Below are 12,654 nucleotides of genomic sequence, written 5' to 3'. Positions count from 1 at the left end.
ACTCCCATGACCAAATGTAACGGGCAATATTCTCTCAATAAATCATCTGTTTAGTTGACGTTCCTGTTGCTGAGGGTTAAAAAGAGCGTCGGTGACAAAATGATTTTAGGGCTTTCTGTGGCAGCTGTGACATTTAATGAGTGTTGCATTTCATGCGTAAGCTGTACCGTGCTTAAATGTCAAGCGAAACATCTCTTCCTAGCATGTTCACAAGCGATCCCTGCAAAGAAGGCAGGTGGGGAATGACAACCATGCTTTATTTTTGTTTGCCGTGTCTGCTGCATGCGCCACATGCACAGACCCGCTCCATCAGTGTTTCTTGAAGCCTCCCTCTAGTGGAATGTGAAAGAATCACTGCCTAAGTACAGCTAAGTTGTAACCAATAAAATACAGTTGCACATTTGAATGGAATCATTATTTCAGTAGTTTTTATTTTCCTATATTTAAGAGCATGGTTACTGTTCAAATTGCATCATTTTACAGTGGGGTACAGTGGAGTGAGAAGTTTGAGAAGCACTGTGACACACAGTGACGCGTGTAATTCGGCAGCTTGGAGTGCTGCTTCCGTGAGAAAAAAAATACAAACTATGCTTTTACTTCATCTTTGCAGGGGCTTGCAAGTAGCTGCTTGGAACACCCTAGCTCTGACCCGGTTGTTACGGTAACGAACGCTGTACTCTGTATCAGCCCCACCGTAGGGGAGGCGGTATAAGCAGTGGCTTATTTGCATGGACAGGACTGCCCCCTCAAAACGGGCGAATTTTTGTCTGTAGGTCACTGATAGTGTAGGGGTTCAACTCGTGGAGGTTGGATGTTCTCACCATGCTTGCATGGGTTTTCTTAGGGTACTCCGGCTTCTCCCACATTCCAAAAACATGCACGATAGGTTCCTTGAAGACAAAATTGTCCATAGGTGTGAATACAAGTGTAAACGGTTGTTTGTCTATATGTGCCCCGCGATTGGCTGGCGATCAGGGTGTAGTCTGCCTTTTCCCCAAAGTAAGACGAGGAAGGCTCCAGCTCATTTACGAGGCTGAGAACAAGTGCTATCGGAAAATGGATGAATGGATAGCATTGTTTCATATTGGATGTTGGCCTTTTGGCTAGAGAGCCCTCTTGTGGATAACAGCTGTTACTGCAACAGTTAACTTCTTTGGTAAACCGTAAAAAAATCACCAATTTTCCATTGAGGATGTCCTCATTAGTAATATACATACATTATAATCCACTCGGCTGCCCATAGATGCATTAATTACACACACACGCACACACACATCACTTTAAACTCATATTATTTATTACAATTAAATATTTTCTTATATTACAGAGGTCCATTTCAGTCAATACAAATAAACTGTGCTGTGATTAATACTTCCAAGATACTTCCAAAATGCCATGCGAGAGAATATGAACATAAACAGCTCAGACCAGAATAAAAACCCCCAACATGTAGCTATTTGATTTTCAACGTTCTTCTACATCTACAGGAATGATATTCATAAATTCATATTTCTATACTCCCCTTTTGTTTCTCTTTGTGGGTGCAATTCAACATCAGACCAGTGTCCTCTGACTTAAATGACAGAAAAGGCATTTGGAAGTTACATAAAAAATAAACTAACTGCTCACATTTCTCTTCTTGGAAAAACACTCTGAATATATATTTATAGATATATAGATTTTTTTTTCTTATTAAATATGGGTTTACAGGAACAGGCACAGAGGACCTATTAAGACATCTAGTATCACACATGTTGATTCATCAGGAGGGCTGAGCGACTTCTAAGGCCATACTGCATGTATACTGCACTCTACTGTAATTTAAGATCATTTAAGAACACCCAATAGGATTTTCATCAATTCATTGGCGCTTTAGCAAAGCAGTCTTACTTCATCCATCCATTGCTTGTCATTCACATCAAATCGCACCAATTGCATGTGCTCACCAGAATTTTGTAGGAAATCACACGAAAAGTTAAGCACTCCATCCTATACGAAATATGGGCCACTTTCCTCAAGAAGGAACGTCCAAATGAGCTTTGTGCAAGCCAAGAACTACACCATTACACAAACAAACAAAAAAGGTAAAATATTGCATTTTTGTCCCACCCGCCCCCCCCCCCAAAAAAAACCATTAAAAAAAAAGGGAAATTCCTTTCAGGGATTAAAATTTGCATCATAAATTTTATTTCTGAAAAAAAAAAAACATTTTGTCATCATTTTCAACTGGTTTAGGCAAATTATGTTCTGAAACAGGTTGATTATTAGGCAGGTGTCTAGTAGTAACAAATGTTAATGCATTAAAATTAGAATGAGAAGTGATTCCACTTAAAAGAAATAAAAATCGTATTTTCATATAGATCAAAACAAAAACAAAGGAGTTTTTGCACGTACCTGCTAAACAGGCTAAACTATAATACATTAAAGACTTCTTCATATTTGTCCAATAAAAAGCATGCATCTCCCAAATTCGAGATTTATTTGAATAATACAAAAAAGAAAAGAAAAAAAGAACCCCCCCCAAATCTGGCATTTGTGCTCAAACCCAAAGCATATTTTTTCCCTTTTTTTGTGATGTGTGTTTCCTGGGGAAGATGACTAAAACTTTGATATTAACATTGGCTGGAAGCAAAGTTGTAATTTTCAAACATTTGTGTAAAAAAAGTGCACCCAGGGAAGAAACAGTCTATTATTTCTGCATTGGGATTTTAATTGGTGAAATTTATTATTTCTGTCGCGATATTTTGGACACAGCTCTCAAGTCCGTTACGCAAAATTATCAAACTGATTTTAGCTTCAGTGACTGTTAATCTGCACATTTAGGATAAGGGCGTCTTATCCCAAATCTTTTTGTTAAGATCCCATGAATGAGCTGCATCAAGCCTCCTTACCTTTCCAAATAAATGTCTGGGGATGTTCCATATGTACTTTAAACTACCTGCAGTAATTCGCCACAACAATGAATTGAAATGGCTCTGATCGAGCAAACAAGCTCAAGCAGTCAGTCAGTCAGTCACACATAGACTAGGGTGTATATATTCACTACTCACAAAAAGTTTGGACTATTCGGCCTTCGGGTGAAATTTCAAGATAAACCTAAAATGCGCTATAAACTTTACGTCTTAACTTAATCTTAAATGTTTGAATGCACATATGCAACTGTTGAATGTTCAGTATGAAAGGACACCCTAAAGCCGAATATCCCGAAGTTGTTCTGAGTAGCATATATATTGCAAATATTTCTTGGACAGTGCAGCTAAAAAGCGAGTCAACTTGAGATTTCTTCTCGTCTAAAAAGTCTTCTTTTAAAATGACCTCTGGAAAATAAATTAGATTTTTATTCTCTCTCTCTAATAAATAAAATAGGTTATCTTCTCTCAAACGTAGAGGAATGAATTAGCGATCACGTCACCTAAATGCTACCTACCATCTACCGAATACATGTTGACTCAGCGTGTGGAGAATAAGAATATATAGTGACTAACTGACACCGTCTGCAGTCGGACGTCAACGTAGAGAAGATGTAAATACACAGTCAGCCTTTTCACAAGCTACAAGGTATGCTTTTTCCATACTGCAAATCAACTCAATTGGACTTTATTATTTTTTTTTTTTTCTTTTTTTGAGTGCACGTGTACGTCACACAGTGGAAAATCTCTTCCGAGGTCACTTAAAAATGTGACATGGAACCTATTTTTTTTTTTTTTTTTTTTTTAAACATGAATGAACACCTGTACATGAAAATACTTCATCAGTATTATTATCAATGGCTTCTTTGAATGTACTTTATGGAGCCTGGTTTCAGTTTTCGATGCTAAGTTAGCGAATTGTCTCTGTGCCTGTAAACCTACTTTCTAATGATTCTAACGTTTGCCAAGATATTGTAATTCTCCGTATTCTTCATTTCCTGTCAATGCTGCTTAGCTCAGTGACTGAAGAAGACATTTATTAATTTCATTGAATTCATATTTGTTATCATTACAGCAAATATCTACATTAGTCCAAAAGCTGTTCTTTAAAAATTCTTCAAAACTGTTTCTGGTGATTTAAAAAAAAAAAAAAAAAAAAAAAATATATATATATATATATATATATATATATATATATATATATATATATATTATTTTATTTTTTTTTTTTTAAACGAGCCGGCCATTTTTTTTTGCCATTTTCAACTGTGTTGCAGTTTTAGATGTTTAGCTAAGTTAAAATATCATCACTTTATTATTATAACCCGGTAAATACACACTCTAATGATTTTGACTTGTCAATAATTTCTTTTTAAAAATTATTATTATTTTTTTGTCATTACGTCTTTAATTACATCTTTAGGTCAAATTTCATAATTTCTCACTTTTTTTTTAACCAAATATCTCCATTAGTTGACAGATGTGTTCACCAACTACAAAGTCCAAAATCTTTTATATATTATATCTATTGTGTTGCTTTTTTTTCCATCCTGAAATCTTGATTTTATTTTTTAGGGAGAAGAGCAGCGCATTTACCATTTTAAGCAAAGTTTCAGTTTGAGATGCTGAGCTAAAGTTAACATATCATCTGTATTATCATTACAATCCCGCATTTCCACTTTCTGATGATTTTGGCTGTTTATTAAAATGTGATAAAGTGTAGCTCAATGATTTAATGATTAATTCATTATTGTTTCATCATTAATTACAGTTTATTTAAATATTATTTTCCATTAACTGAGACGTGTCATATATATATATATATATATATATATATATATATATATATATATATATATATATATATATATATATATATATATATATGGTACCTGTGCTATGACAATTTAGTCCACTTTCGAATTGGATTAGGAAATTTTAACAAAATTTGACACTGCATAGGCAACGACTTATTAATGTGATTTGTGACATCATTAATTAGTATTAGTTGTTAAACAATTATCTCCATTGGCCGTCCATCAAATGCGATGTCCGCTTCACCAGGTCAAGACATTAAAGCGCACGTACGTGTACAACATACAGCAATGACTACAAATAGATTCACATTTCTGGTACTTCATCACGTTTGTTCACATATCCCCCGCCCCCCAAAAGCATCACCATTGGCCACCAGATGTGTCTGGCAAATACTATGTGAGAAATCTGTTCTTTAATAGTTTTTGTGTTGAGTTTTAAGAAAATACTTTACAGTTGAGTAGATCGCTATTTTGTTAGATTTGGTTTCAGATGCTAAGCTAAGTTAGGATGTTGTCTATAAAAAACCCTGCAAGTCCACTTTCTGTCAATTTAGTATAAAACAGTTTTTTCCTTGTTCCTTACCTCCCACATGCTAAGCTAACTTAGCATTTGGTTGCTTTGCTACAACAACCCTGTGAGTCCACTTTTGGATAATTTGGAATTTTCAATAAACTATGACGCTGCATGTCCCAACGACTTATTATTAATTTGAGATGTTAAATTAAATAACAGTTTTAGATATGGTTACGTCATTAATATTTATACTTTTTCCGAGTATCGCCATTGGTCACCAGAAGTGTCTGCCACACATGAAGTAATTTAATATTCAGGGAATTGTGCTAAATTTGGTTTCAGATGCTAAGCTAAGTTAGCATATTGTCTGTGAAAACCTGGCAAGTCCATTTTTAGACAATTTTGTACGAAACACTTTTTTCTTGCTAAGCTAAGTTAGCATTTAGTTTCTGTGCTATGACAACCCTGAATGTCCACTTTTGGACATTTGAAATTTTTAACAATCCAACTTATTAATATGGCTTGTTATGTCCATTATTTCAGTTTTAGGTTTAATTAGGTCATTTATGTATCTACTTTTTCCAAGTGTTTCCATTGGCCACCAGGTATGTTCGCCATCCATGATTAAAGAAACTGCTGTGTTGCATTTTAAGGGAATAATTAACAGAGTTTTTTAGATTTTTTTTCCCCCCTTCTATTATAAAAAAATGTATGTCTCGCTCTCTCTCCCCCCCCCCCCCCCCCCATCTTTTTCAGTGTGATCGTTATATGATTGCAGGACAGTTAAAGTCCTACATTCACAGTAAGAAATCTCCTTTAAAGAGCTATGACGGAAGTAAAGGCCTCTGATGTTGCATCTGTGTGCGAGTGATAGGCAGATAGTTCCATTAGTCACATATAAGCTCCTTCAAATCCATCAAATGGCACACTTCTAAGACCTGCAGGAGAACGTTCCACACATAGCGCACTCAAGACAGGAAGCAGTGTATGATTAAAACCATTTCGACAGCTATTATCGCTTCGATGCAACGTATCAGACCTTAACGCTTACTTCACAAGTGTGTGCCGTGTCATTGTGAAATTTCAAAGAGAAACTAATCTCACGTTCCTTCATCCTCAAACCTCCAGGCCCTCCCTTTCGCAGGCAGCGGGGCTCGGAGCTCATTTAAGTAGAGGCGGATGAAACCACCTTATCTCACGTCTCTGTGTCATTCTGTCGTTCGCCCGGCGCTACTGCAGGTTCTTGAGGAGTCGTCCGTAGCGGAAGTCGTAGACATGGCGACAGAAAAACACCAGTTCTGGGTCCATGTCGTCCGGCACGCAGCGGTGGCTGGGTGCGGCGTGGCCGACGACAGGGGGTACCAGGAGGGAGGCGGCACAGTCGGGTACGCCGTCCCCTCGGCGTTTTACCAAGGCACAAAATCTGGGAGCGGGAAGCAGATGTCAATTTAGTGTTTTATGTGTCCTGAATGGATGAACATGTTTCAATCATCTTTGTTTGTGAATGTACAGACTGTGTATTTACAGTACATAAAATGTGTTTACAATTAGATATGTACTTTTACTTATTAATGTATGTAATTACACTTTGTACACTGCACTGTAGAATTTATTGTCTGTTTTCTGGTCATTTCTGGAATCTGTGTGATGGACTATGGATGGAAATTTGCTCACAGAGCTTCACTCTGGTCCAAGGAATATTTGCTTCCTGATTAATATCATTTGCACATGTTCCATCCATCCATCCATCCATTCATTTTCTGAGCCGCTTCTCCTCACTAGGGTCGCGGGCGTGCTGGAGCCTATCCCGGCTGTCATCGGGCAGGAGGCGGGGTACACCCTGAACTGGTTGCCAGCCAATCGCAGGGCACATACAAACAAACAACCTTTCGCACTTACATTCACACCTACGGGCAATTTAGAGTTGTCAATTAACCTACCATGCATGTTTTTGGGATGTGGGAGGAAATCGGAGTGCCCGGAGAAAACCCACGCAGGCACGGGGAGAACATGCAAACTCCACACAGGCGGGGCCGGGGATTGAACCCAGGTCCTCAGAACTGTGAGGCAGACGCTCTAACCATTCGTCCACCGCATTTGCACATGTTCCCAAACAAAAACAAAAATATATGTGAATGGACAGATATCTGGTTATATTAGGTGCTTGTGAATTGACAAATGCATTTATAATATGCGTTTGTGAATTGACAGACGTTTACATTGAATGCGTGTTTGTGAATGAACCGACAGATGTTTGCATTACATGCGTTTGTGAATGGATAGATAGGTTTAGGTTTAGATTGTGTGTACTATATATGAACGTTTAAGGCATGTTTAAACACAAACGTGTTTGTCAACAGGCAGCTGCTGTTACAATATGTTCTTGTGAATGAACAGAAATAATCTGTCGTAATGCTACATGCGAGCGGGTTTGACCAGGTTGTGTTAATCTTGCAAAAGGGGCTGTCTGCGCCGATGGGCATAAACACAACAGACTTTATTTGCCGCCAATCAAAGCGGCTTACTTTCATTCATTCCCATTAAGTGAGGCGCAATGACACGTGCATGGAGCGAGTGATCCGTGCGTGATGGGAGCATTGTCACTTGGCCGGTGTCGCATAAGACAATGTGATTAAATACACGATGAGGTGGTGATAACCGCGGGCGACTTGAATATGTCTGTGGACCACGTGTATCCCCACCCCTGCACGATCGTTTTGACAGACACCGCCGTGTCTCAACTGCGTGTTCGCACAGCCGTTGCGGCTTCGTACATTCAGATAATTATATACTTGCTGATGTCAGGACATAATCGGCCAAACATGAGAAGATGAAATTGATATGTTTCTTACCGACAATACTGTGCCAGTGTCAGGACATAGCATTTGTCTTCAATACAGGCCACGCTGTTCACATCCTGGTGACGGGACGCAAAGATCTCATTCTGAAAAGGAATATCAGCAAGGTTGTAATTTGGATGTTTGAAGAGCCACCACTGAGCTACAGTATGTGGGCTGTGCATAGACAATCATTTATCAGTCTATGACTTTATTGCAAAATGAGCAGAATATGCTTGTCACCTGACAATGCACATTAAGGTCGCGCCCTCCTTGTGTGTGTTCTGGACGGTAGTACCAAAACAAACTCATCATCAACTCTCCTGGGAAAGAAAAAAAACAAAACAAAAATGCATATAATACATTGCTCACAAAAAGGTTGGGGATATTCTGCTTTGAAGTGAAATTGGAGGAAGAACCCTAAATGCACTATAACCTTTCCAAATAAACTTCATTTGACCTTATCTAAACATTTGAATGCAATGTTTCGGTACGTTTTGCAACAAGGAGCTGAACGGTAAAATTCACAACAGGTGTTTGATCCATGAATCGACCAATAAGTTTACTGGTTGAATACAAATTGGCACTTCAACAGTCCTCTTGTTCACATTTTGACGTAAAGATGACACCCAACAATTGTTCAACAGTACCTCGCCATTGCGAGGCTTCAAACAGGATGTTCGCAGAGGGAAGTGGCCACAAAGATTAGAGTGTCATCAGCAACAACAGAGATATGGAAAGACTGGAAGAGCCACAGAAAGGCATGGCTCAAATACGTTCTGAAATTTGCCCTTCAGTTCCCCTTTAAGAGAACAGCAAGGTGTGCACAAAGTACTGAACAATTTAACAGTTAGACATAAAAGTTCTAGTGCATTTTAGGTTTATCCTGAATTTCACCAGAAAGCTGAATATACCTAAATTGTGTATATACAGTCATCTCATTTGACATCATGTTAAGTACAAATTTACAGTATGTCTGCTACCTGTCTCAGGCTCCTCCCACAGCGCAGAGATCTTTGCAACGTAAGGTAGAGACTTTTTCCTCGGCCCAGACTTCAGCAGAACCGTGTCCCTGACCCGGATCAGCTCTCCGTCCCTCTGGACTCCCTGGAAACACTTCCTCGGCACCAGAGCTTCCTCTCCCTGGGATAACACATGTAGCAGGGCGCAGTGAGTCGAGTTGTCTGGCGACCAGAGACAGATAAGATGGGAGGGGCTCTGGAGTAAGAAGCTGCAGGATGGGATTTGGACTGAGTGACTCTCGCGTCTCAACAGAAATGTGAATCAAGCGGATCCTTGAGACTCTAATGAGCTTCCAACCTGGACAACTTGACAACTCTGTTCCTACGGTGGTGACATAACCCGAACTTGTACCAAAGTCTGAATGCGCCATAGTCTACCGCTGTCCTCCGTTAACGCAGTGGAAAAGCCATAATTAGCGTAACTATTTATATGAAAAACACTTCTAACCCATAACTACAAAACAATAACAACAATAATCCACAACCCGGACAAAAACGGGACAAGATAAGACAAAATGTATCATTATCAGCTGATATCGCTTGCTCCCTGCCTCACAGTCTTTTTACAATTTCTGTGTGCTTTAAAACTTGCACCCTTTGAACCATTTGAAAACAAATTAGTCTGTGTTGGGGGCAGCACGGTGCGGTATTGGTTAGCATATTTACCTCACAATTGCGAGGTTCAAGGTCAAATCTCTGCATTTTCTCTGGGTTCCTCACGCATCCCAAAAACCATAGGTCCATAGTTGTGAATAGTTGTCTATATATGCCCTCTGATTGACTGGAATACGCTGCAGGAAGTTCATTTTACTATTAACATTTGGAGGAACATCATATTTACATTTGATGAACATTAAAATTCCCCATAGGTTTGAATGGTTGTTTGTTTATATGTGCCCTGTGATTGGCTGGCGCCCATTTCAGGGTGTACGGCAAGCCCGCGACCCCAGTGAGGATAAGTTGTACGAAAAATGATTGGGTGGATGAAAATGTTGTGAGAATCACACATTGCCTTTTTTATGCTCCAACAGAATTATTTAAATAAACAACCAACCATGACGGTACCCTCCAGGTAATTACTGCATCAAACGATTTCTGCAACTCCACTATCCATTTTCTGTACCGCTTCTCTTCATTAAGCTTGCAGGTGAGCTGGAGCCTATCCCTTCTGACCTTGGGGGAGAAGAGCGGTACACCTTGGACTGGTCACCAGGCCATCGGAGGGCAGATTTCTGTAATTCTTTATTAGATTCATATACCTGTCGACAGGTATTTTTGGCTCCAGCTGTTTTCCAGCAGGTTTGAAGGGCGCATTAGCCAGACTGCTTTGCTTCAGCTTCTATCACAAATTATAGTTAAACAGGATTTAGAGTCACACTCTTAAAATTAGTCCGATGTTTTGTTCTCCGCCCTGCTTTGGTGTTTTTAGCTGTGTGTTTTGGGTTTTTAACATGACCTACAGCTTAGGCCAAGCTTTCTGACACTGGGCAGCACATTTTACTCCAGAATGCCTTGATAGTCTTGAGACTTCATTGTACCCTGCACAGAGCCAAGGCATCCTTTGTCAGATGTAGAGCAACCTCAGAACATAACAGAGCCTCCTTCATTTTTCACAGATGATGTTCTTTAAAATTAGAGTTGATGTAACTTGCCAAAAGGCTCCGGTCTTGTCTCAGTACAAAGCTATTTTCCCAGAGATCCTGTGGCTTGTCAAGATACATTTTTGTCAAATTCTAGTCATTTATTTCAGTGACCAATGTGGGTTTTTCTTTCTTTAAAGGAAGGGTACCAACAATTTTGTCCATGTGTGTAAATTCTGAGGACCTCAAGCCGCAACCTGCACAGACCGAGAACTGTACCAACATTAAAAGACCCTGGTAATGTTGGCGTAAATGTGCTTAACCTGTCAGGTGTAACCCCTCAATGGCATAATAGTGACAGATGAGACTTCATTTAAGCAAAGTAACACACATACCGACCGTCAGGCTGAATTAGAACATTTTCCCCCTTTTACGAAGTCTGCAAAAGCCAAATTCTCAGATGACACCACCCACGATAAGAGGAGTAAGCACACGCTTGATGATTTCTTCCGTGTCGTGTCGACCCTCTCACATTAAAAAAAAAAAATAGGTTACGATATTACAAATCGGTATGTGTGTACTGTAAAAGAAAGAAAAAACCTCGAGTAATTGAAGCCCCCCCCCAATTATTTTTAATTGCCTGTAGAAGCCACAGGATGGAATTAAAGCAGTACCTTCTATCTATCTATTAGATAGGACTTTTGCGCCATCTTGTGGCATCTTAGAGTGCTTTAGAAAGAGTGCAAAAATAGCAAATAGGTGAGTATATCGGGGGATAGGTTCTGAGAATAATGTTCCAATAGGTGAATTCACAAGTAACAAATAGGCGAATAGGCGGGGGGATACTGTATTGGAACAGGAGGAAAACGCTCAAAACCTTATGACTACAAAATAACAACTTAAAAAGGGGTACTCTTAAAAAGGTAAGGCTTCAACATTTAGATGTTTTATAAAGCAGATAAATCAAATATTAATAAATGGTATTTTCATTATTTTTTAAGGAGAAAATTAATACGAAATCCTAACAAATCAACAGGGAACCATGATGCATAGTGGCAGCGACATAAAGCAGCAGAGTGACTTCTGTCTACATACCAGAGAGAAAACTTCTTTTTCAAAGGGGAGGCCGACGGGCCGCCAGCCGTTGGTGCTTTTTTGGCGTCCGTTCTTGGGCTGCTTGGCAAGCGTTTGCCCTCTGGCGCTGGCAGAGCCCAGCTTTTGCTTCTTTTCCTTTTTGAGTGGGAACGCAGTTGAACTAATGCTGCCTGTGCTGCGGGCGCCAGACCGGGACCCGCTGGGAGGCTTGGCGCTCTGCGGACAATCCTTGGCCACCTGCAGCGAGGGCTGCGGTTGGCTGGGGTCGGACAGTGGCGTCTGAACAGGGGGCACTGATTGGGCGGCTGGAGGCACTGGGGGAATGGGGCAGCCAGTGAGAGTTCTCGGACTAGGACAGGTGGGGATGGAGGACGGGTTGTGGTGGTCCTTGAGGGTTGATGAGTAGTCGTCTGAGGGAGGACCAGAAGGCAGTGAGACGGTGAAAAAGACAACGGAGACTTTGTTAGGTACACCTACACTATCTAATGAGATCCAGTCCAAAAAAAAATAAATGCATTAAGATAAAAATGCTACTTTGGTACCTCAAAGCGTTATTAATTTTTACATTTTAATTGCCGTGCAGCATCATACTGTGACATTTACTAATAATAAACAGAAGTAAAAAAATCTAGACGTACTATAATACTACCCACTCCGATCACAGCTCCAATATTCACACAAAACACTCGTATTAATAATAAATAAGTACAAGCCACAAAGGTCAAATAAAAACAAAGAGCAGCATTGAGGAGGGATTAAAAGAAATAAAAAAAGATGATTAAGATGTTGCATGTTGGTATACGGTAAGTAATAAATATAGTCCAATTATGTTACAGTAATATTTGTACAATGAGTGCCAAGTATATTATTATTGGAAGTG

The 12,654-nt window shown here is 39.6% G+C and overlaps 1 protein-coding gene across 3 annotated transcripts in view; it reads right to left on the bottom strand.

Annotated features, from left to right (window-relative positions):
* Window positions 1-4,780: 4,780 nt before the first annotated feature.
* The window catches only part of bahd1 (bromo adjacent homology domain containing 1), a 48,528-nt gene continuing 40,654 nt past the window's right edge, over window positions 4,781-12,654 (bottom strand). For all 3 annotated transcript variants that reach the window (XM_061795536.1, XM_061795538.1, XM_061795537.1), the window contains exons 3-7: window positions 11,775-12,184; window positions 9,061-9,220; window positions 8,321-8,400; window positions 8,093-8,184; window positions 4,781-6,663 (exon numbers count right to left, since the gene is read on the bottom strand). In XM_061795536.1, the coding sequence (XP_061651520.1) occupies window positions 6,471-6,663; window positions 8,093-8,184; window positions 8,321-8,400; window positions 9,061-9,220; window positions 11,775-12,184 (935 nt within the window). In that variant the 3' untranslated portion in view covers window positions 4,781-6,470. The remainder of the gene's footprint in view (window positions 6,664-8,092; window positions 8,185-8,320; window positions 8,401-9,060; window positions 9,221-11,774; window positions 12,185-12,654) is intronic.

This window comes from Phyllopteryx taeniolatus, chromosome 13 (assembly GCF_024500385.1).
Source record: "Phyllopteryx taeniolatus isolate TA_2022b chromosome 13, UOR_Ptae_1.2, whole genome shotgun sequence".
NCBI lineage: Eukaryota > Metazoa > Chordata > Actinopteri > Syngnathiformes > Syngnathidae > Phyllopteryx > Phyllopteryx taeniolatus.
This window is presented reverse-complemented; position numbering and strand designations above follow the sequence as displayed.